This window comes from Aspergillus eucalypticola (assembly GCF_003184535.1).
Source record: "Aspergillus eucalypticola CBS 122712 chromosome Unknown BO83scaffold_21, whole genome shotgun sequence".
In the NCBI taxonomy this organism is placed as follows: Eukaryota; Fungi; Ascomycota; class Eurotiomycetes; order Eurotiales; family Aspergillaceae; genus Aspergillus; species Aspergillus eucalypticola.
The window spans coordinates 554,412-579,981 of record NW_020290295.1 but is presented as its reverse complement, the minus strand read 5'-3'; the positions used below and the strand labels follow the sequence as shown (position 1 = coordinate 579,981).

Below are 25,570 nucleotides of genomic sequence, written 5' to 3'. Positions count from 1 at the left end.
CCTGCACCTTTCGGAGACACTAGGAGGGTCCCGTTTACAAATCGACTCCCGGTACCCTCCCTTGCTTGCTGGCCCTAGTGAATGCGCTCTCCTCCTTCCACCTCTTGCTCTTTCTCCATCCTTCCTCCATCTCCGGTTTGCTTTGGTTCTTGGACTTCTTCGATGCTTCGCAATTAGTCTCCCGAAGTCAGTCTCTTTGGTCACGGTGGCTGTACAACCCGGCCTTTTCCTTACTGTTACGTTTTCACGGGTTACCCCCCGTACCACCTAGCTAGGATGGGCGACATATACTCGGAAGCCGAGTTGGAGCGACTTGGTCGCATGAGGCCGACCATCTTCCCCAATTTGCTATCGGAACTTGGGTTTTGCTTCTCCCTCGTGCTCTCGCAAATTATGGCAGTAAGCTCATTACGATATCCCCTGTCTAGTCGGTGTAGATAGCCGTCGTGGGCGGACTTCTGGGCTAACCTTCATCAGGAATACTTTATCTCTGGTTTCAATGTTCTGTTGCCCTCTTTGGCCGAGGGACTGGACATTCCGGAAGCCTCTTCTAGCTGGCCGTCGAGTGCTTTTGCCCTGACGGCGGGTGGCTCGTTGCTCTTCTTCGGCCGTCTGGCCGATCGCTATGGAGGGTTTGTAGTCTTCGCGGGAGGCTTGGCCTGGCATCTGGTCTGGTCGCTTGTGGCCGGTTTCGCGAAGAACGCCCTTATGATGTATTTCTGTCGAGCGCTACAGGGCTTTGGCCCTGCTGCCTTTCTCTCGGCAGGGATCATGCTTTTGGGCACTACCTACCGCCCGGGATGGCGGAAAAACTTGGTATTCAGCATCTACGGCGCCTGCGCTCCCATCGGCTTTGTTGCAGGGATTTTCGTATCCGGCATGACCGGGCAATTTCTTGACTGGCGCTGGTACTTCTGGATCGGGACGATGCTGCTCTTCCTTGCCCTGATTGCAGCTGTGCTCTCTGTCCCAGCCAGCATCCGCCGCAAGCCTCCGCATCCTGACATGCCTATCGATTGGGCTGGAGCCGGTCTTTTCTTCTGCAGTCTTGTGCTGATATTTTTTGCTATCAATGATTGCGGTCATGCACCCGACGGCTGGCGCACTCCCTACGTGTATGTGACGTTGATTGTGGGCTTTTTTCTGCTGCTGGCTGCACTGTACGTCGAAGGTTGGGTGGCCAAGGAGCCGCTGCTTCCTCTTAGTCTCTTCCGCATCCCCCAATTATCGTCCCTCCTCCTCGGTCTGTTCTGTTTCTACGGCGTGTTTGGCATCTGGCTGCTGTACTGTGTGGAGTACATGGAGAACATCATGCATGCCTCGCCGCTGCTCGTGGTGGCGTACTTTGTACCTTTCGCGCTAGGTGGCATCTTCTTCAGTCTGATTGGGGGCTTATTCCTGCATGTTCTTCCGGGTACGGTTCTTCTGGTAATCTCCGGGATTGGATGGCTAATGGCACCACTGCTGTTCGCCATCATGCCGCTCGGGGCTAGCTACTGGCCTTATGTGTTCCCGGCCATGATCTGCGGCACCTTGGGCATGGATGTCACCTACAATGTCACTAATATCTTCGTGACCACCTCTCTTCCCGAGCGACAACAAGGGCTGGCTGCTGCCGTCGCCAACAGCGTTCTGTTCCTGGGCATCAGTTTTTGGCTGGGGTGGGGTGACTTTACCTCGGCGCAGGTCCATGGAGACTTGCGCGCGAGATACCAGGCCGCACTCTGGATGGCGGTGGGGCTGGCCGGCTTGGGACTGATAATTATGGTGCTCTTCGTGAAGATCAAGCCCGCCAAGAGTGAAGTGACTGTGGATGAGAAGGAGGGGGGCTCGGCAGGTTCGGCAGGCTCGGGAGGCACGGGAGACACGGAGCTGATGCCGAAGCAGGAGACAGACATTGGAGTAAATGGACGGGATGGGAATGACCTTCAATAATTGTGACAGGACTCCTCCATTCTGATTATAGGCTGTGATTGACTCGCATATGCCAATCATAACTTCACCCCAAGAACATTTGTTCTATGTAATAGATCATGATGGAAAGGTCTTGTGTTGGAAGAAACAGAACCCTCTTAGAGTTATAATATAGATATAGTCTACCTCGCACTCTTAGGAACGTTTTATCAAACTTTGGCACACCTTGGCATACATTTTTGTACGGTGCGTATCAGATTCTGACAATATTAAACCCTATTCTCCAGGTGGTTGTGTATTCATAAGATGAGTATTTGAGAAACCCAACAACAGGAAAGTATCTGTGATATAGCAACATATATATTATAACAAAACAAACATCCAATCAAATGGGACTATCATCCATAGTATTTATTGATAAGTGTGGTAATTGTATGATTATGCATTCTCAGAATTATATATAGATCTACTTCAACTATATTTTGACAACAAATGTTTCCATGATTTATATTGAGCTAACTGCTTAACTGTTTCATACAAGCCTGGATCCATTATTTACTGTCTAACTCAAAATGTATATCACCTATAAATTTTACTTCCTTATTTCATTGCAGGCAGTTGGCTTGCTTTCCACAGTTATCCTGGTTCATTATAAAGTCAGTGATATATACACGGGCAAGATGTTCGGAGCCTGTAGAAATACCCGCCAGGTAGGTCCAAATGCTTCGTATCTTAGAGTTTAGAAAACTCAAGCAGTTTCGGAGAACAATAACCTTACCAAGCACTCAAGAGATATTTCTCCAAGCTTGTAGTTTTTCTTTTGAACATAAGCATAACGGCTAATGTCATGAAATACTCAGTCACACTTTATATTAGATACTCCAGACACTAAATTACTACCTCGGAACTCAAGTCGAAATACCTCGGAATATAACAGTACTACGTTCAACAGAGAACTAGATATAAGCTGAGGTGAAGTATGTTGCGGTCTCTCCCTTGGTGCGCTTTTAGAGATGGAACGTCTGCCTTCCAGCCCATTCGGCAAAACACCCCGTTTGCTCCTTAGGTCCTTTCCACCCGACTCTTAAGGGCCGTCACGAAGTAGGGTAGTTACGTATACAGTCAATGATATTATCATCAAGTTGAGGTTTCTGTACATCTATTTATATTGTTATTTATATTGTAATGACGTACATTATGCATTTCCAAAGGCATGTTCTTTCTCTGGTACCTACTACTTACAACACGGATGGCGACCGGGGCGGGCGGACGGGCGAGCATAGACGCGATTGCCGGCAGATACAAAGACCATAATATTATGATATATTGAAACAGAAACCTACGTACTATTGCCACTTGCTCTTATTTCTGTTACTAAAGAATACTACTTGTGCAGCTTTCAACATACCACGCTCCGCAAGGGATTGCCCTGACTAAGAGACACGGTGAAGAATGCTGTGTCCGTGCTGCACATCTCGGTCTGACACGGATGGCGAAGATCATCCCCCCACACTGAATTGCTTGGTATCTGCAGGGCTCGGAGTGGGGCCGAATTTGAATACAGTGCTGACTCTCTCGTCAACCACTGCAAGGGAGTCAGAGAAAGGAGTTCGGTCTTTTCCGTAGTCGGAGGTACCGAACTATCAACACTTATAAAGTATTCTTTCAAATGTGGCAAGCATCATCTCAACACAAATCCCTCCCAAGCAAACAACCCTCATCTATCCATCCCTTGCAAATCCACCACCACCACTACCACCATGACCAACACTCAGTTCGGCGAAGAATGCGACATTGTCGCCGTCCTTACCCCTAAGCCGGGCAAGTTGGACCGAGTGCGTTCCCCTTCACGGTCTCTGCAGGCATCTGATCTGGTACCCTGGGTCTTTTCAATTTGCTGACTTGATATTGAACGTAGGTGGCTGAGCTCCTCACCAAACTCACCGCATGTGTCAAGAAGAATGAACCCGGGGTTTTGAGCTTTCACCTGTACAAGGACTTTGACAGGGAGACCGGTCAAGAAGAGCTCGTTTTGGTCGAGAAGTAGGATTCTCTCCATCTCTCACATCAAGTGACCCGGTCGCACTCATGCTGACTCTACTAGATACGTCAACAAAGAGGCGTATGATCTCCATGCGGAACTGCCCGACTTCCAAGCCATGCATGCTACCTTTCGTGCTGAGGAGCTCATGGCCAAACCCATCTTGATCAAGAGTGTGAAACCATTGGTGGGGTTTGAGCGCAGCTAGGTGAATGGCTGCCGCTCATGCATAGTTCGGAGGGTGTCTCCGGCAGTAGTACAGAGGTAGATAGATATAAATACTATCGCCCACTTCCCAAAAATTTTCAATCTCGTGTAGAAAAAGCTCCGGACACTAGCTACCCTCAATTTTCGTTCTACATTCCTATCTCATATTCCAATCTCAGTACCGAATAGTGGACTTTCTGTCAAGAGCATAGTCACAACCATGAACATCCGCACAGTTGTTGAAGCATTCTGCGCCGACTTCGCCAATGGTACTCATCCTACCACCATCCTCGACACGCGCTTCACTGGCAATCCTGAAATCTACGAGTACGGCCCCGACTGGGCGCGTTCCCGACTTCCCTACCTGGGACGGTCCTGGACTGGAAGACGATCTTCATCTTCACCGTCGTCCGAGGAAGACACCACCTGTGATGCCTACTTCGATGTTCTTGGACAGACGCTTTTCTTCGAGCCAGACCACCGAGAGCCGACGTCGCCGCCCGATCAGTTCTTGGTCTCAGCATCAAATGGAAGTGACGATGCTGTCATGGTCAAACTGACCTCCACAGTGGGAAGCATCGCAACTGGGAAGAAGTGGGTGGAGACATTTGTATTCTTGTTTGGGAGGTTCGATGCACAGGGTAGAATTGGCAAATTGGAGATCTGGTCGGATTCGTTGAGCGCTTGGGTTAATTCTGAGTAAATGGTTTCCTTGTGCACTTCTTTGAATTATGTCGCTATGGCTTCAATAGGCCTAATTTATGCAATTCATAGGTACCGTCATCAACTCTAGAAAGAAATCTAATTATGAGGTATTCAGTCCAGCTAGGGTTGGCTGATCCTTCGCCTCTTCTTCCTGCGTGGTCCCCGACCACCACCTCTTCCAACCACAAAACATCCTTTTTGAGACCAGGTAGATTGGATACACACATACTTTTCTCCCTACGCATTGAACTCATACTGGATCCGAACAGATTGAGGCATCATATTCTATTAAACAGTCCGGGGTCACACTGCTCAGTTGAATTTTACGCTCTCAAAGGCAACGGTTAGCTGGTTCCCCCTTGGTCCCGAAATGAAGCCGTCCTCCTGCTCAATTCCCTCGTCATTTACAATATGTGTGCGGAAGTTGGCGTAGATAGCTGCCACCACATATTTCAACACTAAAGCAGAAGAGTTAGCCAAGGGAACAGCGATAAAGGCAGGAATAACACTTACAGTACAATGCCAAATTACTCCCAATACACATGCGCGACCCGCTGGAGAATGCCCAGAACCAGCGCTCCTTCTTATCAGCGCCCTCCAGCGTTTCTGACAGCCAACGCTCTGGATGCCATTCATCTGGGCGCGGGAATACTGCGGGATTGCGGTGCAGGCTCCACGCAGCCGCACTTACGCGTACTCCTCCGGGTATGTTTTCATACGGACCCAGCGTGGTTTGGTTATTCGCCGGCGTAATCCGTGGCTGACTGCCGGCCACCGGGGCGTGCAGTCGCAGGGTCTCCATAATGACTGCATTTAAGTAAGGCAGCTCGTCCACATCCTTTGCCTTGGGCAGCGTGTCATCCCCCGCATTCGACGCTGACCATGCAAAGGCTTCGGGGCCCAGCTTGCTGCGCAACTCATCCTGAAGACGCGCCAATGCCACCGAATTCTGCGACAACTGCCACGTCACATATAGTAGTGTCGTCGCCACGGTGCCATTGTTAGCAATAAGTTGATCTAGCAACTCGCTGGTAACCTGCAATTGTTGCGGGGACCGCGGTGTCCGGAGAGTCTGTGCTGCATTTCCGTTCATGCCGGCGGCAGAGATATCGTCGCCGATCACGGGATTCTGGGTGATACTGGGTGTGGTAGACACGCCCTCTTTCTCGGTGCTCTGACGGAGTCTCTCGTATACTACCGGAAGGTGGCCCGGCTCCAAGATGGACCCGCCTGCCTTTTTGGCTAGCATGATTTCTGCGCCATCACTCATGTTGAGACACCAAGCAGCGATCTGATCATGTGCAAGATGTCGTGCCCGGGGAACAGGGGAGATTCCAAGTTTCTCCAGCCAAGCAGTGAGACCGGGCAACTCCTGCAGCCAGAATAGCGACACCGGGTGTTGGTCGTCCAAATACAGGTTTTGCCAACGGGCGGCAGCGGCCAGGTCATTTACAAACTGGGTGCCGGCCGACAGACCGAAGAAGTATGAAGTAGTCAGATCCATGGCGGTTGCTTTGTAAATGGGATAAATATCCATTGGCTTCTTGGCGTTGGCATGGTTGGCGAACTGCGGGAGAAGTCGACGTTGCACTACCTCCTGGATTATGGCCGTCGCGTCGGGTGAGGCTTGTAAAAACGATTTGGAATAGATGTTCGAGATACGCTTCTTCCGCATCGCATGTTCAGGCGAGTGTAAGGAGGAGAACATATTCAACGCTCTATGGAGAAGAATAAGTTAGCAGCACGACGATAAGACAGCAAGTCAACGTACCCATAGTTCACGAAGACGGTATAGAATGGCGGCTTCTCGAAACCCTTCCCGTACACTGTCTTGATGCCATCGTTCACACAATTAATGCTGACCTCGTTCGGCGCCAAACGGACGATCTCGCCATGCTGCTGATGTGCTTGGAGAACCGTGTTATTTTCACGAATGCGATACCTCGCCCACAAGATCCACAGGGACGTGTAAGGAGCCAATGGGTGAGCGTTAGGGATCTTCGCCAGTGGAGAAAGAAAGCTAGGGTAGATAATGAATTGGTACAGGAACAAGGCCACTAGGGCGATGCCTGCACACGCAGGGACGCTGGGCAAGATACTGGCTTCCATCGGTATAATTGTGTGAACGGGTGTAGGATGTAGGGGAGAACTAGCTAGTTATGGTGAAACTGTACTGCCATATGCTGTGATTAGAATTAAAAAGTAAGTTGGCAAACCAATATGCAGACGACATCACGCAAGCTGCCGGACATCGATATTATAGCGGCAGCACCTCCCGGAGGCCTCCGAGAGGTGCAGATTCATACCAAGATCGTCGTACAACGTACTGTCGGCTATATGCCGCCCCCGAGCATTTTGCGGCTAGCTGAAGTAATGCTAATGCTTTGCTGATCATTTGGTACCCCCCAGCTGATGGAGAGAGGAGGTGGCTGTGCCTTGACATATGTTTCTGGTCAGGAGGAGGTGCTTTGACCAGCCCTAGGGCATTAAGCAAGAACAATCAGCCCTGGTGAAGTCAGTGTTGCGCGTTCAAAACACCAGGAAAGGAAAACCAAATGTCTATCTTGACTTTTTACATTCCAGCGAGAAAAACAACGCATCTTGAGCCAGAGGATGACTGTCGGAAGCTTCCGCGGTATGCAGTTCCACTACGAAAGCCACGCACCCTACGGCGCTGAGTGTGTGGAGATCTAGGATTTTAGTTCAGCTCCCATGATCAATGTGTTTGTTGCGTTACACAGTCGATGCTTAAAATGCCCTGTGTTGTGGACCAAGTTCCAGTCTTCGAGGACATGTCCAACTCAACTTCCCACGATATCTCCGAGACCTTCAACATCAACCCATAACCAACCTAAATCATGGCTGCTGGAACTGTCGTTACGCTGGACATGGCAAAGTTCTTCCTCGGGAGTGAGAAAGAACGAGCCCAGTTTTCTCGCGACTTATTGCAATGCTTTGCGAGCCAGGGATTTGTTAAGCTGATCAATCACGGCGTTCCTAATGCCGCCATCGACAAGGCATTCGAATGGGTAAGAAAGTCCTTTGATTAATCTGGGTTAGTCACTACAGGAGGTAGACTGATAGAACTGTGAGCAAAAAGAACCGTTCCTTTTTCGAACTGCCCCAGGACATCAAGAAGAAGTATCCTCATCCACCCTGTGCTAATCCCAATCGCGGATGGGTGAGTCTCGGTCAAGAGAAGAGCTCGGCGATCAAAGATTTTGAGAAAGGGGTTTGTAAGGAGCACAAGGAGGTCTTTGATGTGAAGGTAGGTAGTATAGAACTCCATCATCAAGTTTCATCCGTCTTGGTTTGCTGACCTGCCGATTCGGTAAAAGGAGTCGTTTGACATCGGAAATCCCGAAGACCCGATGTACGACAACATATGGCCGGATGAGAGTGAGGCACCAGGCTTCCGCTCTTTCTTCGAGATCTTCTACGAGCTTCTTCACGTGGCTCATTTGAACATTCTCAAGGCGCTGGAGATGGCTCTGAGCACCAAAGACCAGCCATTCGAGGTTATCAAACACTGTATGCCCAATGTCAGCGAAATGCGCTTGAATTATTATCCCGCGGTTGATATTCGTGATCTGCGATCCGGCCACATGAGCCGCATTTCTGAGCATACGGACTTTGGGACAGTCACCTTGCTCTTCCAAGACTCCGTCGGAGGACTGGAAGTTGAGGACCAGTCCAACTTGGGCACCTACTTCCCCGTGGAGTGCGAAAACAAGCATGTCATGCTCGTCAATATTGGGGATAGCCTGCAGCGGCTAACGAATGATTACCTCACGTCGGTCAGCCATCGCGTGACGCTGCCTATCTCCGCGCGGGAGCGAGAGGAAGGACAGCTGAAGGAACGCATGTCCGTTACGTACTTTGCCAAGGTAGCTCGCGATAACTCCATCTACCCGTTCGGGCAGTTTGTGTCCGAGACCAATCCGGCCAAGTATCCCCATATGACGGCGTATGAGTGGAACCAGATCAAGTTGGAAAAGATCTACGGAGCCTGTTAGATGAAAATGCCCTTCTTGTGGCAAGAGAAAGAGCCAATAGACAGAGACCCCGAATGAAAGGGAGTGTGGCCCTAAACCGGAAAGGATAGATTGTGCAGGTCATTTGCGTGTTTCAATTTTTTGCCATCTTTGTTTCAAGATGCGGGCGAACGTTTAAAAGTCATAGGGCCAGAGTGTATAGTTTATTATCAAGTACCCAGTCCTAGCAGCATCTTCATCGACGATTTCGTTCATACTATGACACTCCTCAACAACCATGTACTCATAAGGCTATCTTCCTTACTGTGCTGAACTATGGGATGTTCTTAGGAAGCCAACGCAACATAGCTGATTTGGCGATGTAGTTTTCCGTAGTCTGCGCCCGCTTCGCTCACATGTAGACAACGATGTAAATATACAAATATTACATCAATATCTAAGTATAGGATGTTCTATACTGAGATATATTTCTAGTCAAGTGACCACATGGCAGGCATGTACATACTAGTGGAAATTTCGTGTAGCGAAGCCAAAGATCCCACTTTACTTCTAGTCTTGATTAGCAGACATTGTTGACGGGTCTTTTCAATTTGATAGTGTAATTCTCTTCTGTATACTATTAGAACTCTAAGCACTGTTTTCATTTTCTTCTGTTCCAGGTAAAAAAGTAATACTACTAATCAAAAAGTCATTTGCGTACATATATCATGTGCAGGATATATAAATATAAACGAAGAAGTAAAACCTACACTATACTACATTCTAAATTTTTTTTTTCTCTGTCTCTATTTCTTCTTTTTTAGTTTCAATCAAGTTCTCATTGAATTATATTCCTGGATATCAATGCTACAGACATCAAGGGAGGACTTTTCCCCTTCTTCTTACAGTTATACTGAAGGAAAATATCAACAGTCAATCATGGGTGGCCTGGTCGGGGCGGGAACTATGCTAGTTATGCAGATGAATATGAGTAATAGGATTATGCACTTGTTAGTACCACTCCTTCGCCCACTGTTTAAGAGAGTCCAGTTGGGCATCAGCCTTGACAATAACTCCTGGATCAAAGGCAAGGCCTTTGTCAACTGCAACGTCATTGGCGCCTCCAATGTCCACGCCTCGACGTGCGAGCATATCTGCAGATAAAGGTGCGTATGCATACCCCAACATCCCCTCCCTTTCTTCTCGGCCAATCCTTGAGGGATACTAACCAGAACCAAGACTGTCCCAAGTGCCGTACCCGTCGCATCAAATGCGACAGATCGGTCCCAGCATGCCGGAACTGCACCACACGAGGATTTCCATGTCCGGGATACGGTCTCATCCTCCCATGGGGCCAAGGAGTGGCTAGCAGAGGTAGACTGGCGGGCAGGCAGCTACCTCTACCATGCTCCCCGACTATTGCCCACTGCCCTGATGCAGTAACTTCCGAACTCATGTATCACTACCATCAGATTGTGTCTGCCAAGGTGGCTTGGGTGGATGGCCCGACGAAGCCCTGGGGACAGGTCATCATTCCACTGGCGGGGGCATCGTCGACTGTCCTTCATGCCATGCTTGCACCTTCGTCGGAAGATCTTGCTGCGCGTTACCCGAACGACCATCCGCGTCGCCAGCAGCTGCAGGTCGTCTCTGTATGCCGCCGGGATCAGGCCTTGGCTTCGGTGGCTCAGCTTCTTCGCCACATGAGGCAGGAAGGCTCTTCCTCCAAACAGGCCCAGTGCGCACTGGCCGCCACGCGCATCCTCTATAACGTCGAACTCCTCGGCGCTGCATCGGCTAAGTGGCGGGTGCACTTGGAGGCCGCACGTGTGATCCGCCGATGGACAGAACACACACTGATGGACGCCGGAGGCACGGATGAGATCGATGCCTTTTTAGTCTACGAGCAGTACTACGCCAGTGTTTTTGCTAGCCTTTCGATGCCCTTGGGGAGTACGAGGCTATTCCGCTGACTGGTTCGAATGTTATATTTAGCGACTTTTTCGACATAATCAGTCAAACGACACATGTGGAGCGCTTGCAATCTAGTGATGACTATGGGATGGAATTTTCATTGCTTGACACGATGATAGGAGATTTGGAAGCCACCAAGGCCCGCATTCTTAAGCTCAGCCTTATACTATGCTGGCAAACCGACCAGGCCTGTCTCAGTTTCCAGCACTGGTGTGGATCTTTTACTACGCCGGCCTAATTATGTTCCCCACGTCCTCGCCAGGAATTGTTCTCTAGGTATGATATGCAAGTCTTGGAGAGATTCCATCTTTATCCATCTCGCCCTTCTCGTTGACAAGCACTCATTCTCTCATGACCTTGTGTGGCCGCTTTTCATTGCAGGCACCGAGTGCCGTGGGTGCCCGCAGAAACAGGAAGTGGTCGCACACGCAATTGAACTAGTTATGGAGGTGAGCGGCACATTGGACCGACGCAATGTCTTGTCCTTCTTGAAGCGGTTCTGGGCCTTGCCAGGAAGTGACCTCACGTGGATCCAGTTCATGAGGCTGGCACCGGAGCGACGTATGCTTATTCTTTAAGGTCGCCTACTACGCCGGGCCACACATTCGGAGAACGTCCTCCACATCCCTCCCCGAAAGCTTGGCTTCCTTTCGGGCCTCACGAAACCGAATGCGCCAAATGATGTGGCTGAGGTAAATTCCCAGCTCGAGTACCACACTGGTCACTGGTCAGATACTCTGAGCATATACCGCGAGGCAAGCAACGGACTCACACGACGATATACATAACCCCACCAAGGATATCGAATGACCCTTGTGCCACTGTTGGACTCCGTTAGCATGTCATGCAATTGAAGGTATAGCAGCCATACCAAGGGCGAAAATTGAAAACAGTCCTCCAAGCGTGTCGATGCATAAGAAGACCCAATCTATGTCGGTGAGATTTCGCGTCTTCGCTATCCAGGGAACCACGTACTTATTCCAATTACCCGGCCTTGCCTTTTCCCTAATTCGAAGTAAATTGGTAACATGCCGCCGGCGAGAAGTACTGTGGCTATCCCACCCACCAGGATATCCGGCCAGGTGATGCCCTTATTATATGGGATCTGCAGCCAGGATCGAATTAGTTATGTAATACTGCCATGAGCAGGTAGACCAGCCATCATGCCCTTAGTGTCAAAATGAGTAGGGCTTCGACCCCACCCATGATGGCTAGGAGGCCCAAACACGCCAATGTAGCCTTCTGGGAGGTGTAGCTGCTGTTCTTCATGTCAGCATACAAACATAGATAGCGCTTAAGCTTAGATACTTCGACTCTTAGTCTCCAAGCATGAATAGGCCTCACTGGTCATAGTGTAGAATCTGGGCCCAGATGATGGCAGAAAAAGTCCCGAAAAACTGAGGCTGTAATTGCATCGGGAGATTGACTTCCTGGCGTCATTGTTGTAAGCATCTCGACTCAAGCCATTACCTGTACCTGAACGGCAAATTGAAGGATACTATTTACCTGTAGGATCAGATAAACGCCCATGGGCACAGCACCTGACAAAGATCCAGTCAGTATCACTAAAAGTGGCAGTCCCGTCTTAAATGGTCTTAATGGCGGACATTACTAGTACACTGAGATGTATATATGAATATTCAGCACCAGGGGAGGGGGTTGATCCGTACAAACAGCCCACAAGAACCCCATTGCGGGAGGCAGCCCTTCTGTCTTCTTCCGTCGCCAGTTATACCATATCTGGGGGACAAGCTGGATACACCAGAAAACGGTGCCGATGGTGCCAAGAACATTGGATGCCGGGCTGGCGTCGGTTGATGTGGACATGAGCGGAATGATGGGTGACCAAGTTGGTTATAGGAGGCAGGCGACCTTGGGATGGCTGAACGGTTATTCGAAAGGGGGCATTAGCAGGCCTGAAATCAGCGTTCACCACCCTTTTCTACCCATCGCACGCAAAAGTTCCATGTCCCTACAGTAGTTATCTAGTTTTGTGTCTCCAAACTCTGGAGATCCGAAAGAGTGGGGCACGGTAACCAAAATAGGCAAGTCGGGTGAGAAGAGGTTCTAGAACCATATAACATATCAGAGATTGAGAGATAGCCCATAAGCCTTCCAGGAGACAGGAGAAGTTGAGCTGTAACATCAGACATTGGCCCGCACCTGATGACATCAAACTCTATACACGTACGCATTCCATTGCAATCTGCATTATCCGGGCATTGCAGACCCTATGCTGTCATTGATGGTGCGTGGGTCTGCGTCCCTGAACGATCCACGTGACACGCCAAGTCACTAGAAATAGGCTATTTACCAGCTGTACCGGGTTAAGCATCTTATATTGTTAATTTATCTATAGTTAACATCATGCACTAAGAGGTTGAGAATACCAATGATGTAAATCGAATGTACTACAAACGGCTCTATTGTCGCAATTCTGTTGTGGGGCCGTGCTCCGTTTCCTGCTACCATCAACTGACTTGGAGTGCTCTCCTGAGACATGAGATAGCAAATCCGGGACAGTATTTTCCTATTGAAGTATAGATAGAACTGGAACACCCTCTACTAGTCATGCAAACAATCTTCTATTGAATATCAAAGGCTACGTAGGAAGGACCGCTCGAAGGTAGCAGTACTACTGAATCGTGCACAGGCATGGTCCAGGTCGATGTTAGCTTGGGAAGGCGGACTAATAATTCAGCGTATCTGGGACCAGTCACATTTCTACTGGTAAAACAGTCCAGACCTTAGTTCCCCTATTGAGGATCAGCTATGGGGTGCTATTGCGACAGCATTGGAACCCTGTCTTCTCTCCCCAGGTGATAAGTTATCAATGGTTAAATTTGTGATCGTAACATCGTCGTACCTATACATTAATATTTACCCTATATATAATCTCAATCGTTATCGACTGATGCCAAGTCCTTTCAAGTGTAGTAGAATTCCTCGCTCGCTGAGGGTGGCGGCCGTGGTCGCTGTGGTTAGACGCGGAAAATGCAAAGACCGGCTTTCAACTGCTCAATTGCGATACCCATATGTTATCGAACTTATTCTGTACTATATATGGAGCTTGGAGAAGCAGAGTTGAGGAGATATGAAGCTTACAATTATGCACATGTGCTGGAAATAGCTTATTGTTTTGCCACCTTCACACATGCAACGGCACGATCGCTCGCCCCTCCCAAGTTAAGCCGAGATGTGTGCCTTGTTTACTTCTCATCACCTACGCCCGGAACCACATTCCACAATGAAGAAGGGGGTTCAGTTTCTTTCTTGAGATCTTCTGACCGATCATTTTGTATAAAAGCTCGGTAGAACTGTCAAGGCGGTTGTACTTTGTTACGCCAACGCTACGCTGCTTTTTTCTTGCGCTCCTCGGTCACATTCTGACGTTTCCATCGTCAGGGTCAGAACTCTGCTGTATCATGGTGCTCAAAAGTAGTCCCTGCCATACCTTCTAGATATTCCTATAAACCTCTTAAATCTTGAATTGTGCTCCAGGTGGGAATCCGGAGCTTTTGCCCCGGTGTTCGAAGCCCGCATCGTACACATTCGATCAACTCCCCTACCCAATACCTGGCTCCGGGGCTGGAAGGGGTTGGAATAATTAGTTTGCATATGAGAAGCGACTCAACAATGGGCGGGTCACTGGATAATCTACAATCGATCCCAATCGGTTTCCAAATCTTGACATGAACCATGGATACCGGAGTCCCAGTCGGAATATCCGGCGAATACCACCTAATGGTGTAAATAGCGGCATCTTGTTCGGTGTAATAAGCCCCGGAATTCGGAAGCGCACACTGCTCCAAACCGCCAAAAGCACTGGGAACTAGCAGCTTGCCATGCACAAAGTCGGCTCAAGCCAATCGCTGATCCCCAAGCATATAGCCAGTAAGCAACAGGCATCGGAGTCAAGTAGTGGGTGCTGAGCAAAGTAGCTGACAAATAGAATGTCGAGCTACGTTACTAGAATGCCATAGGGACTTGCTCCGATTTGCACAGGTTTAGCCGCACGCCGGCCACAGTAGTCGGGCCCTAGCTCGCCAGCACTAGCCACACTATCTATCGCTGGTGTGGCCATTAGTTCCGATCCATGACGAGCCTAAAGCTCAAAATGAATCGATCGCGCTTTCGACTCGTGACTGAGGAGAGCCAAATGCAAGGATCTGCATGCCAATTCCCTATTCCCAAGTTTAGTGGTATTTGAGGCTTGGAGATGGACGCATTGCATCGCAAGTGGCGGTTGCGTTGGAGTCTCAAATTTGCGGTTCTCCCAAATTTGCACGGTATGATGCTGAACATCGAATCCATGGGATCTTCACAATGTGCGAGATTGCATGACGGACCCGAGATTAATTTAGCTGCTTCCAAAGTGTACAATGCACACTCGTCCAGAGCTCCGCGATAGTTCAAGGCGCTAGTTGACAAGAGACTGAAGCGTGCGACCGCCCGACTATATGTAGTTGGAAAGGTATCCTTGGTGGCATCTTTCCTCTCAATCATCACATATCTTCATATCGCATAACCACAGCACGACTGCAGACCTTCCTCACCCAACAGCTCTTCAATATTACCACTAGTCGCCATCGTGCATTTTCCTCTCCTCTTGTTCTTGGTGCTGCTGCAATTAGTCTCTGCAGCCAGGTCCGGCACCTATTATGCCGGTTGGCCTGTCGGTGATAGCACATGGAAGACAACCAATTTCGTCTTTCAGCGAGAGACGCGCATCTCCAGGTACTGCCTGTTCCAGGCTGACGGACTGATTTATAAGTATCAGCTCGATTTTGAAGTCACCGAAAGACAAGGCGAATACGCAAGTACCTACGTGTTTTTTGACTCAGAAGGGGACGAGTATTACAAGGTGGTCTTTGTCACCGGCACTCATACCCTCAACTTTAATAGTGGGGGCCCTTGGAGGTCAAGGTTGTCGAGGACTAGTGAGTGCATGCTACCATATACACCCCAGTGATACCATGGCTGATATGGATCAGAATGACCTCGCCGTCCGTGCAGGATTGCATAAGCTGATTTCTTGCCTTATTGGGTACCCTGCTATTCTGGCACATATCACCAGATAGTGTGCTTTAGCTTGGTACTAGTGGAACGAGAGTAACTTCTTGGGTACGTTCGAATGCCGAATGATGGCCACAGTGGAAGATAGTCCAAGAGGGAAGCAAGATTAAGTTGTGGAGAGGGGTTGGGGGAATGAGTAGTGATTTAGGATAGAGATATAGCGCAAGGTCATTGGGTCTCAGAATGTGGCGCTCGCAAAGACAATCGTGATTCTATTGGCATTTTCAGTGACACTACGTACTAGACAGCCTTTCTCGTAGAACCCTGATCTTGCAGCAAACATCCCACACGGGAATACTGGAAACAGCGTAGGAATATCGCACTAGGAAGCTCTAAATTGTAAAAAATGGCCCAATGGCAGAACATACAGGCAGCGCCTATAAATGCTTTCTCTTCAAGGCCACTGAGCGGCAATTTAACGTAAGCAACCAGCTTATGAAGACTTCAGACTTGGTGCCTAAGCTTCGAGACCTGCCGTGTTGGCCATTCAATTAAGTACTCTTCTCAGCTCGACAACACACTCTCCATTTGGTGGGTACGCCTCGAAAGTTATTTGCAAGCCTGCAAAGGCCGCAAGATCCCTCCACTCCGCGCGGGTCCGTTCTCGGCCAGCATGCATCAAGATCATCGCGGCATGGGTGGTCGAACTAGCTGCATTCTTCGTAAACTCCTGAATGAGCAGACGTGAAGACGGGGCCATGACACTAGCGACCTTGGCCAACAGCTTGATGGACTCAATATCCGACAAATTGTGGAGGACGTGAGCCATGGAATACAGCAAAGCTCCCTTGACAGGCTGCTCGCTGCCATCCTCTTTGTAATTCCAGGCCATCTCTGTGACTTCGGGAACCACACCAATGTCTGCATTATACTCCTGCAAAATGAGGTTCTCCTTCTTTAGTAGGTGCGGGTATGCTGCTTGCATCTCCAAGAGCAGCTCACCCCGGCCACCACCGATGTCAACTACCTGGAGTTTCTCGGGAGCCGTGGATTGAAGCAAGCCATCCAGATCATACCCGAGCTTGCGGACGCGATCGGGCATGGTGCCCCAGCGGCCAAATTTGCCCGTCATGAAAGTGTTAAAGCTATCGAGACGGCCCGTGTGATGCATCACTGAATACACATGTTCCCGAGCCAGGAAGTCATTGCCCATGAGTTTGTGTGCATACTGGAACGGAGTTTCGCACTCCTGGAACGGATACTCAAACTTGGTATCCATCAGGCGCCGCATGAGAAATGCCGATGCCAAAAGTCCCTCAGATGTGCTGGATAGTGAGAGAACCTTGCTGTCAGCTACCGACATCACAGCTTAAGGTGTGTCGCAAGGGATTCCTACAAATGCATGGCTCCATGCTGGGCAGAGGGCGTTTCCACCAAGAATCGGGTGACGTCGTTGGCCCGGTACACATCGTCTGGAAGAAGGTCCAAGAACCCCAACCCTCCCATAAGGAAAAGGGTATCATCTGCGGCATAGTTAAAATTTGTGAATATTGTTCGGTCATGAGGAGGTATGCCAGAAGCGACATACTGGCCAAAGGCACCGCTGCATTAGGATTGAATCACATGGTTAGCCACACAAACGTTCCACAAAAGAAGGCATTCGATGACATACACAGGTCGGTATCACCGTATTTAGTGTAATGAAAACTGCAGACATCCTGCGCGGTGGCTGGTTTACCGATGTCTTGCAGGCAGCCGAAGAGGTCAAAATGGACAGCAATGGGCACGAACCCCAGAGAAGGGGCCTAGCGGAGGGAGAACGTGAGCTTGACCATGGAATAAAACAAACAAGGATATCATAACCCTGAGTAGGAGGCAGGGAACCGACACACCATAGTGACAGTGCTCATGACCTTCTTCCCAGCTTCGGGGATGGGGGCATTCTGCGGAGCGGCCATGCCTGTGAAGATCTTGGATTCCGATGTTTTGCTCAAAGTTCAGAATTTTGAAACAACAACGTCCTAGGATATACCCTCTAGATATAGGGAAGTCCTGCTTATCTGCTTATCAGTTGTGGTTTCACGGCTAGCCATCCTTCTTCCCGCAGAATTCAATTTTTCTCTCGCCATTGACGATCATCTTCCAGTGATACCCAGAGCGGTGCATGGGGGCATGCAAATCTGGCGCGAGGCTTATCGGACCCTGGCCGCCACCAATTAATACACGCAGGATACCTGGCGCACGCACAATCAACCTGCCCATACCAAGCCACGAAGATGTCCTGAGCCCCTGACAGGGGCTGTTGATAATTTTCACCTAGGGCCAGAACCGGTGTGCGGGAATATTGATGGCGGTCTACTGCTTACGCTGGCGATAAGAAACTCTGAATCTCCATTCCACACCACATGGGGAATTGCAAGCCGCTATCATTGGCGGCACGTTCGGTGATACCCGATCATACTACGGTCTAGGTCGCGCAGTTAGTAGTCAGCTTACACTTAGTACAGCAAAGTCTCCATCGTGCAAACACTAGGTAGGAACATGATGCCTGATGACAGCGATGATAAGTTCTATAGAACTAGAATGCAGTGACTGACACACCACGTTATGCGCAATCCGTAGATTGCCCCACTGGGCTGTGCGACGCAAGGGGCAATGACCGGCCGGTACACTTATCAGTCCAGAATGAATGTACTTTCTCCCCTTGGGACGCCTCTTTTCTGAGGAGAATAGCATGCCCTGTGACCACCCCTTCCGCATTATCAAATGTTCGACCAGAATTCAATTCTCTGTTGCCCAATTTTCAAACGGTTTTTAAGACTATAAGGGACAGGATACTACCGGGATCTCTATACACGTGTTGAATTCGTAGCCTGTTACTCACTTGACGGACGATGGCCAGCCAATCCTTCAGCGTTCTCTCCAGCGTGTTGGTAAACTGGTGAAGCAGTAGATCATTGCAGCGCATTACCCGTTCCTGAGTAGCCGGAATAGAGCCCGTTTCTGGTAGAACTATGTCAGCGATGAAGATCCTGCTCTTTGGTTCCAGAGCAGGCAAAATGTTGCGAAGAATCTGAACAGCTTCCTGATCCGGCCAGTCATGGAGAATTTGGCGCAGCAGATATACGGCAGCACCCTTAACTGGCTGTAAGTGGAAGAGGGAATGGCCCTGAAACCGGATGCGAGTAGTCACTGAGAGGGGCAGCTCGCGCTCTTCCAGTCGCTGGATGCTGTTAAGAACAACCTCTGGGCGGTCTTGCACCACAAAGCGTAGGCTCGGAAAGCTCTCTGCTAAGCTTACACTGACATGACCAGTAGAGCCGCCTATCTAGAGGTATTTGTTAAGTAGTGCATGGAAGGGAATCTGGGATATAGAGGCTCACATCGACTACGACCCCATCACCGAGCGATGACCAGTCGAAACTTTTGCATAAATGCGACGTGTCAAACAGATTGGTAGTGGACACCGCTCTCATGGAATTGGCGAATTCAACCATGCGGGCAGGATCCTGCGATATATAGTCGAAAAAGGAGCCATGGTGATCGAAGGCAAGATTATGCGCCGTTTCATTCAATTTATTGCTATTTGGCCAAGTAGCAGTCGCATCCACATTTTTGGCTGCAGTTGGGAAAACGGTCTCAGCAAAGTACTGGCCCCAATTGTCCAAGGTCGGGTCACCGGCTAGCTTGCGCGATACAGGGCTGTGGCCCACCATTCCCGTTGTTCCGTACTCCTGGAACAAGTGACCGGTCATGACGAGTCGTAGGTAGCTGCGCAAGAGTTTCTCTGGCACTTTTGCCATGTGAGACAGTTCTTGGTATGAGATCGTGCCATCCTGTGGCACAAAAGTGTGAATCTTGAAGTGGAGTAACCATCGCACGGCACAGATAAATTGGAGCTGGAAAATGAAATCACACATTTACTGTATTATCAGCTAGCCGTCCATATAAATTTGCACAGTTTCAGAGAAAGGAGGCCAAAGTAGGAAAGCATATGCGAACATCAACCGTTAAATTTGTCAGCACATCACCTGGGTCCCGGGTTAGATGCAGCAGCTGAATTGCGGCTTCCTCCAACTCAAGTTTGGCTGCGTCAATTGTTGTTGGTAGTGTGGTCAGATTAGGCAGCATCGACGGGTCGTCTTTGAGTGACCTAAGGTGTTCGGCGATGAGGCCGGCACTAGAAGCTACCTGGCTGGCATAGCGTTCCAGTTGGGAAGAGAGACGTTCATCCATCACCGAGTGTAATCCAGTTGTTATGTCTTGCTTGTTCGAGGGTAATGAACGGTAACCATGCAAGACTGTATCGAGGAGGGAGGAGGACACATACAAGCCCTTCCAAAGGCTCTGAAAGTGACGGACAGAGTAACAGAAAGAAGAGGGCATTGGTGAGCCATAGCTAGATTTAAAGGGTAGGCAAGGGACGAGTAAAGGCAGAGGGCCTAGACACTGACATGATACATCAACGCCTCGAATCTCTGAATCAACGACACTCGGCTTGCGATCGTTGCGTACAGCCTAGAACTGGCCGAGGCGTGTCTGGCCACAGATAGAGTCAGCTGCTAACATTCTCGGCCCTGGAGTGACACCATCAGGAGAACATTTTACATTTGCAATCCACGAAGCAGTCCCGTGGAACATGCACAAACGATCATATTTGCGCTCTCATAGGATGGTCTTAGTTTTGGCTTGCATTGCAGGCAAGTCAGTCACCCCTGCTGATTCAGTTGGCTGTGACAGCTGACTGCTTTTCTCAAACACTAGTACCCCCGTTCTGGCTACCCAGCCGCTGGCTATGCTTACAGATATTCTGTCCCGGTGTCAGACACTGCACATAGTTTAAGCGGAGTCTCCGCTTCTCTGCCCCTGGGCGAAGGTGTCGAGTTAGACAAGTGTCAAGGGGTCTCCCAAGCCAATTTGGGGTCCTCAACTGTCAGTGAGAGCATAGACGGACCGGCAGATCACCAAGAACGGCCTGAGCGGGAAGAGGACGTGAAACTGGTATTGATCACTCACTACCGGGCTCTTCTTCTGCATCTCTTTTACACCACTCGATAAAACCATTATGGCCACCGCGATGTCAAATATTATCCAGCAGTTCCACTTGCTGAATGATGCGGGTGGTATGCAAGTACCTACCTGCTCACTTCCTTCGCCGTGACACTCCCTTTCAGCCGTTTAAAAACCTTCTTCCCCATCAAATGTGCCAATATGAGTGGCCTCTTGGTGTTTGAACTTCGCTTTTCCTTCTGCAGCATCACCCCGTCTTTGTCGGGCCTCTCATCCGTCCCGCGCAGTGGCCGGCCTGGGGGGAGGGGAGCCATTCTTCGGTTCCCTTATCATCATCACTCACAGTGGGCCATTCCGCCGACGGACAGCCTTCTCAGGGTACCTAGTGAGCGTACTTTCAGTGCGAACGTAATTATACCTCTGCAACCTTATAGGCCAGTAGGTCCTCCGTCGCAAGATCAAATGATAGAGAGTACGAGGTCACCTCATGACGCCGGTTCTTAGGATGGGCCGGGCCTTGAAAAACCACATCTTGTGCCGCTAGTGTTTCGATATATATCTCCCATTTGGGCTATTGAGTCCAGTCGTTATCTTCTTTACCTTCCAAAACAGCAAACCTGTCGCACCGATAAGCCTAAGGAAAAACGTGGTTCGTCTTGATCCTTTGGGGACGGCCATGACTAGTATCGGCGCTGGTCTGCTCTCGACACTGCAGTCAGATTTCGGGACAGGTCAATGGATGGTATACCAGGTGATTCTGGGAGAAGGCATCGGCATGGGCTTCCAGTTGCCTGTTTTCGTCGTGCAGACCATCCTATCATCCACGGATGTCTCCACCCCCACGGCTCTGATGACTTGACTTTCATTCAGCTCCTTGGCGGTTGCACCTTCGTTTTCGTTGCGCAAGATATCTTTCGCAATAGGTTATCGGCAGGCATCCACACAGCCTTGCCGATGCTGGACCTCGCGCGGTAAATAATGTCGGTCCTACCAGTCTCCAGAGTGTGTATTCGAGTAATACTCCCTCGAGTCTGGTTATTATGAAAAATTATGTCGTGGTGCACACTTTCCATCCAGCCATTGGCTTATCTGCTGCTTCATTCTTCGCTGCAACTGTCATTTAGTGGCGATCATCGAGCAAATAAATCAGCCAGTCCGGCTCCTCTTGAGTCGGAGGGTCTACCTCATTAGGCGGGAGCCCCTGGGTCCTTACGTGACCAAGGAGTTAACATTCATCCCTTGCCGCATGACGTTCTCGGATCGACCATGTCCCTACGGTCCCGTGGTTTTCTGTGTATCTGCCATCCTATGCTAGCCGTGCTCGTTGAACAATTGTATAAGTCTCCATTACCTTCTCCGCACACTATACTGCGTTGCTTATATGGTTCCTGATACTTGCCCGCCCGAAAAGAAGTTGCAGCGTCTCCATGTAAGAACAGCATTCATGTATAACTCCATTGAAACTATCGTCAATTGTGGTCTCCAAGTAGCTGGAATGGTATTTTATACACACTGAAATTTTCCCCCTCATATGGCATGAGGGTAGCCATCTGGCAGTATTCTAAGATGACAGTCGGTCATTTGGCGAGGCCGGATGAGAGGGGGGTGTGTGTGTGTGTGTGTGTGTGTGTGTGTGACAACAATGGCGCCATGATGCGCCCGGAGTCAGCTTTTCCGTCAGTAGTGAGGATAGACAGTCAGCTATTGCACCACCTTTATATCGCGCTAAATAGGCCGCTCGGCCTTCCTGGTGCTTGGGCAACATCCTCGTTTGCCGTCTTTGAACGGAATTTCTGGGCCTCGAAAGTGAATGATGGCTCGGCGCATACGCCAAAATTTTCTTTTCTGTAATAATCATGCATTAATCATTGTCTTACGTAGGTTAGGGGCCAACATTTAGGCCTATTGATTTTATTATAAGATTTCGATCAGTTGTATTCTACTTCAATGGGGTGCATAAAAGACTGTTGGTTAGATTTAGTAGATTCTTTGTGGCAAATATGTTATAGCCACCAGCGCCTCCTCATAGAGTGATCATGTGAGTTGTTCAGTAACTGAAACCCAATAGATATAACCTGCGATATCAGTGCACCGGTATCCAGAGGTCCACTGGTAATACTAATGGCCCCTCGCAGTCTGACAAAGTAGAAAAATCCCGCGCTTCGTGATTTGTTCACGGTTGCCTCAACAAAGCAAGGGGCAACCCCCCCTTTCATGTCACCCAACGAAACAGGCTTACTGTTTCGACATATGGATAGTCTAGACCAACCCTTGCTACAGCCGATAGTAGTAATGGAAAGACACTACCACATGGATGAACAGCAGAGCTGGGACCAGAACTGGTGTCACCTCACCCCCGTCTCCTCCCTGCATCGAGGTCGTCACCACCAAAAATGTATTGAAAATGAAATTGCGAGTGCCTTAGGACCAATGTCTGAAGAGGGGCCACTGGAAAATGGTGGACCGACGAGCATTGTATTTGAGCAACACCGAGGCCTAAGGCTATGATCTCACGGCCCTAGGGAGCATTCACTTCCCAACAACTACCATTTCCGCCGATGAGCCTAAGTGTACACAATGCTGATTCTCTATCTAGTACGTGCCATGCGGCACATAGTTTTTGGATCTTCATGTAGCTTGCACCCACAACTAACCGAGACTATTCGATATACAGCTAGCAGCGGCCATTGTCGGATGGCTGATATACCGCCTCCATCTAGACCCTCTGTCGCATATTCCAGGTCCTTTGCTGGCCAAATTTTTTCCGGTAGGACAATTATCGTCGCCATCGCCCCATGCTCTTGCTCAGGTAGCTAATTCATTGTACCAGATCTGTAGCATACAAATGGTCCTCACCGGCCGACTGATGTTCACCTTCAAAGAGCTGCATGACACTTACGGTGGGCTTTAGTCTGTTTCCGTATCCCTCGCATCTCCCCAATCTTCAGAAAGCTCACCCGACTATCCTTCAGGCCCAGTAGTTCGCATCGGACCAAGTGAGCTATCATTCGCAACAATAAGCGCATTCGATACCATCTATGGACCCCATGGGGACAATAACTTCTCGCTTTACGGCAGTCGGAAAGGCCTGTTGGGAAGCCTGGGCGGCATGGCAGATTCGTTAGGCAACTCAACAGAGAAGGATAATCGCCGAAAGCTACGTCCCCTGGTTGCTACCTCGTTGAACGAGCTGCTGGCCGCCAAAGGCGAGGAGTATTGTCACCTAGCAATGGCCGAGCAATTAGCATTCCATCATGTAGGCCAGACAGAAGCCGCACCCGTCTCCCTGTCCACGTTGAACAATCGGTACTTGTGGCAGTTCGCGAGCATGGCGGCCTTTGGAAACCGCGGCGTTGAAGCGGAGCGAGGTATGTTCCACAATTCACTAATGGGGTCGAGCTTCTCGGCACTAATCGAAGTAATAGTAAGCTTTAATCCTCATGTTGACTGGCTGGACCCCTTCATGTGCTTCCTTGAGACACTCTTAGTCTTCTTTTCACGAGCTACCATTCACCGTCACATTTCAATTGCTCTAAGAGTATGGCAGGCCATCTGCTTCATCTTCCGACGGCCCGTCCATCCAGGCGAAGTCAACTATGACAAGGATGAATCTGCATTCCCGGATAACCTTCACAGTCGGCTCCGGCAAGCAGCTTCGAGGACCATGCTCCAAGTTCCTGATTCCTTATTGCAGGTCAATTGTTTTGTTCTCCGGTGAGCATCGGTCCCAGGCCGGTAGGGAATAATGGCGCCCCTGGACTAAACCATCGGCGTAGATTTAGCATATACGGGACAACAGACAACATGCTAAACGCTTTGTTTTATTTCCTGCTGAAGGACCCACAATGCTTAAGGAGACTGGAAGCGGAGGTCTTGTCTGTGGGGGCCGCCGTGGATGAGCTGTCGGACGACTGTCTAGCCAGGTTGCCCTATCTCAACGCCTGCATCAACGAAACCTTCCGTATCACACCTGCCTTCAACGGGGGCATACTACAACGGGTGTCTTGCGGCACCACAGTTGATGGGATCTACGTCCCACCGGGGGTAAGGTCTAACTTTTCTCTTCCTTTAGACTGGATTTATGGAGACACTTCACTGACATCAAGCACCGGGCCAGGTTGCGGTGTCGGTAGACCATTATACTCTGGGCCATGCCCCTCAGTATTGGGAGAAGCCCGATATCTTCAATCCCGACCGGTGGATCGACCAAAATTGCAAGGATAATTTCAAAGCCTCGCGGCCGTTTCTTATCGGCGCACGCCAGTGTCCAGGGCGACAGATGGCGTACCAGATGTTCCGGATATGTGTCGCCAAACTTGTATATCTTTACTCTTTGGAGTTGGTGAACAATGACTTTGATATTGAGCGGGACACCTTCTCGTCATATCACTGGACCGGCGTCAAGCTTGATGTGACCATGAAGCCGCGCACCCCGGGTGTTCTCGGCTACTGATTCGCATGGTCTTCTCCTTTGGCTGTGAAATTTGATTGTCAACCTTCCCCCCCCTCAGACTGATTATCGTTAATCATGTTAATTACTATTGCCTGTTCAGACCTTCGCAAACTCTATACTCATTGTACTGTGATGTGATCCCGTGCTAGTAGTACATCGAATGACTCTAAATGTAGTACATATCGCAATAATATTAAATTTCTTATATTCTGGGTCCCCATCCCAAACCCACATTGCTACCTCAGTTGCCCTCTAGGCAATATCAATGAAGTGTCG

The 25,570-nt window shown here is 49.6% G+C and overlaps 10 protein-coding genes across 10 annotated transcripts; 6 read left to right on the top strand and 4 right to left on the bottom strand.

Annotated features, from left to right (window-relative positions):
- The first annotated feature begins 128 nt into the window (after nt 1-128).
- Nucleotides 129-2,063, top strand: BO83DRAFT_365809 (drug resistance protein). Its single transcript, XM_025529681.1, has 2 exons — nt 129-399; nt 478-2,063. Exons 1-2 carry the CDS (start codon nt 277-279, stop codon nt 1,933-1,935), a joined length of 1,581 nt encoding a protein of 526 aa, XP_025385796.1. The 5' UTR covers nt 129-276; the 3' UTR covers nt 1,936-2,063.
- Nucleotides 2,064-3,674: 1,611 nt separating this feature from the next.
- On the top strand, nt 3,675-4,163 carry BO83DRAFT_429475 (putative quinol monooxygenase; the record flags this gene model as incomplete). Its single annotated transcript, XM_025535472.1, has 3 exons — nt 3,675-3,749; nt 3,833-3,957; nt 4,019-4,163. The coding sequence occupies 3 exons, from the start codon at nt 3,675-3,677 to the stop codon at nt 4,161-4,163; spliced, it is 345 nt and encodes a 114-aa protein (XP_025385795.1).
- Nucleotides 4,164-4,382: 219 nt separating this feature from the next.
- Nucleotides 4,383-4,865, top strand: BO83DRAFT_450873 (uncharacterized protein; the record flags this gene model as incomplete). The annotated part of the gene is made up of 1 exon (XM_025536819.1): nt 4,383-4,865. One exon carries the CDS (start codon nt 4,383-4,385, stop codon nt 4,863-4,865), a length of 483 nt encoding a protein of 160 aa, XP_025385794.1.
- Nucleotides 4,866-5,179: 314 nt separating this feature from the next.
- BO83DRAFT_400983 (cytochrome P450) lies at nt 5,180-6,976 on the bottom strand (the record flags this gene model as incomplete). The annotated part of the gene is made up of 3 exons (XM_025533435.1): nt 5,180-5,325; nt 5,381-6,585; nt 6,639-6,976. 3 exons carry the CDS (start codon nt 6,974-6,976, stop codon nt 5,180-5,182), a joined length of 1,689 nt encoding a protein of 562 aa, XP_025385793.1.
- A 749-nt stretch (nt 6,977-7,725) lies between these two features.
- BO83DRAFT_450871 (gibberellin 20-oxidase) lies at nt 7,726-8,883 on the top strand (the record flags this gene model as incomplete). The annotated part of the gene is made up of 3 exons (XM_025536818.1): nt 7,726-7,896; nt 7,968-8,135; nt 8,206-8,883. 3 exons carry the CDS (start codon nt 7,726-7,728, stop codon nt 8,881-8,883), a joined length of 1,017 nt encoding a protein of 338 aa, XP_025385792.1.
- Nucleotides 8,884-9,967: 1,084 nt separating this feature from the next.
- Nucleotides 9,968-10,814, top strand: BO83DRAFT_391126 (Zn(II)2Cys6 transcription factor; the record flags this gene model as incomplete). The annotated part of the gene is made up of 2 exons (XM_025532888.1): nt 9,968-10,007; nt 10,081-10,814. 2 exons carry the CDS (start codon nt 9,968-9,970, stop codon nt 10,812-10,814), a joined length of 774 nt encoding a protein of 257 aa, XP_025385791.1.
- A 494-nt stretch (nt 10,815-11,308) lies between these two features.
- On the bottom strand, nt 11,309-12,642 carry BO83DRAFT_410057 (PQ-loop repeat-containing protein; the record flags this gene model as incomplete). Its single annotated transcript, XM_025534183.1, has 8 exons — nt 11,309-11,532; nt 11,588-11,636; nt 11,687-11,743; nt 11,791-11,920; nt 12,013-12,073; nt 12,160-12,245; nt 12,322-12,356; nt 12,486-12,642. 8 exons carry the CDS (start codon nt 12,640-12,642, stop codon nt 11,403-11,405), a joined length of 705 nt encoding a protein of 234 aa, XP_025385790.1. The 3' UTR covers nt 11,309-11,402.
- Nucleotides 12,643-16,378: 3,736 nt separating this feature from the next.
- On the bottom strand, nt 16,379-17,789 carry BO83DRAFT_450856 (putative O-methyltransferase; the record flags this gene model as incomplete). Its single annotated transcript, XM_025536817.1, has 4 exons — nt 16,379-17,177; nt 17,228-17,354; nt 17,504-17,636; nt 17,724-17,789. 4 exons carry the CDS (start codon nt 17,787-17,789, stop codon nt 16,379-16,381), a joined length of 1,125 nt encoding a protein of 374 aa, XP_025385789.1.
- A 673-nt stretch (nt 17,790-18,462) lies between these two features.
- Nucleotides 18,463-20,167, bottom strand: BO83DRAFT_342866 (O-methyltransferase). Its single transcript, XM_025528675.1, has 3 exons — nt 19,834-20,167; nt 19,215-19,730; nt 18,463-19,159 (listed from the first exon to the last, which is right to left on the bottom strand). The coding sequence occupies exons 1-3, from the start codon at nt 20,065-20,067 to the stop codon at nt 18,635-18,637; spliced, it is 1,275 nt and encodes a 424-aa protein (XP_025385788.1). The 5' UTR covers nt 20,068-20,167; the 3' UTR covers nt 18,463-18,634.
- A 3,519-nt stretch (nt 20,168-23,686) lies between these two features.
- BO83DRAFT_400978 (cytochrome P450 monooxygenase) lies at nt 23,687-25,294 on the top strand (the record flags this gene model as incomplete). Its single annotated transcript, XM_025533434.1, has 5 exons — nt 23,687-23,741; nt 23,814-24,209; nt 24,267-24,555; nt 24,618-24,885; nt 24,959-25,294. 5 exons carry the CDS (start codon nt 23,687-23,689, stop codon nt 25,292-25,294), a joined length of 1,344 nt encoding a protein of 447 aa, XP_025385787.1.
- Between the last annotated feature and the right edge of the window lie 276 nt (nt 25,295-25,570).

What these genes read in the sequence shown, in the direction of transcription:
- BO83DRAFT_342866 (XM_025528675.1), bottom strand. Translation starts at nt 20,067, where the DNA reads ATGGATGAACGTCTCTCTTCCCAACTGGAACGCTATGCCAGCCAGGTA. An exon ending in TGACAAATTTAACGGTTGAT is followed by an intron (nt 19,731 to 19,833) that starts GTTCGCATATGC and finishes TTCATTTTCCAG; the next exon opens with CTCCAATTTATCTGTGCCGT. An exon ending in GTGATGGGGTCGTAGTCGAT is followed by an intron (nt 19,160 to 19,214) that starts GTGAGCCTCTAT and finishes AAATACCTCTAG; the next exon opens with ATAGGCGGCTCTACTGGTCA.
- BO83DRAFT_365809 (XM_025529681.1), top strand. Translation starts at nt 277, where the DNA reads ATGGGCGACATATACTCGGAAGCCGAGTTGGAGCGACTTGGTCGCATG. An exon ending in TGCTCTCGCAAATTATGGCA is followed by an intron (nt 400 to 477) that starts GTAAGCTCATTA and finishes AACCTTCATCAG; the next exon opens with GAATACTTTATCTCTGGTTT.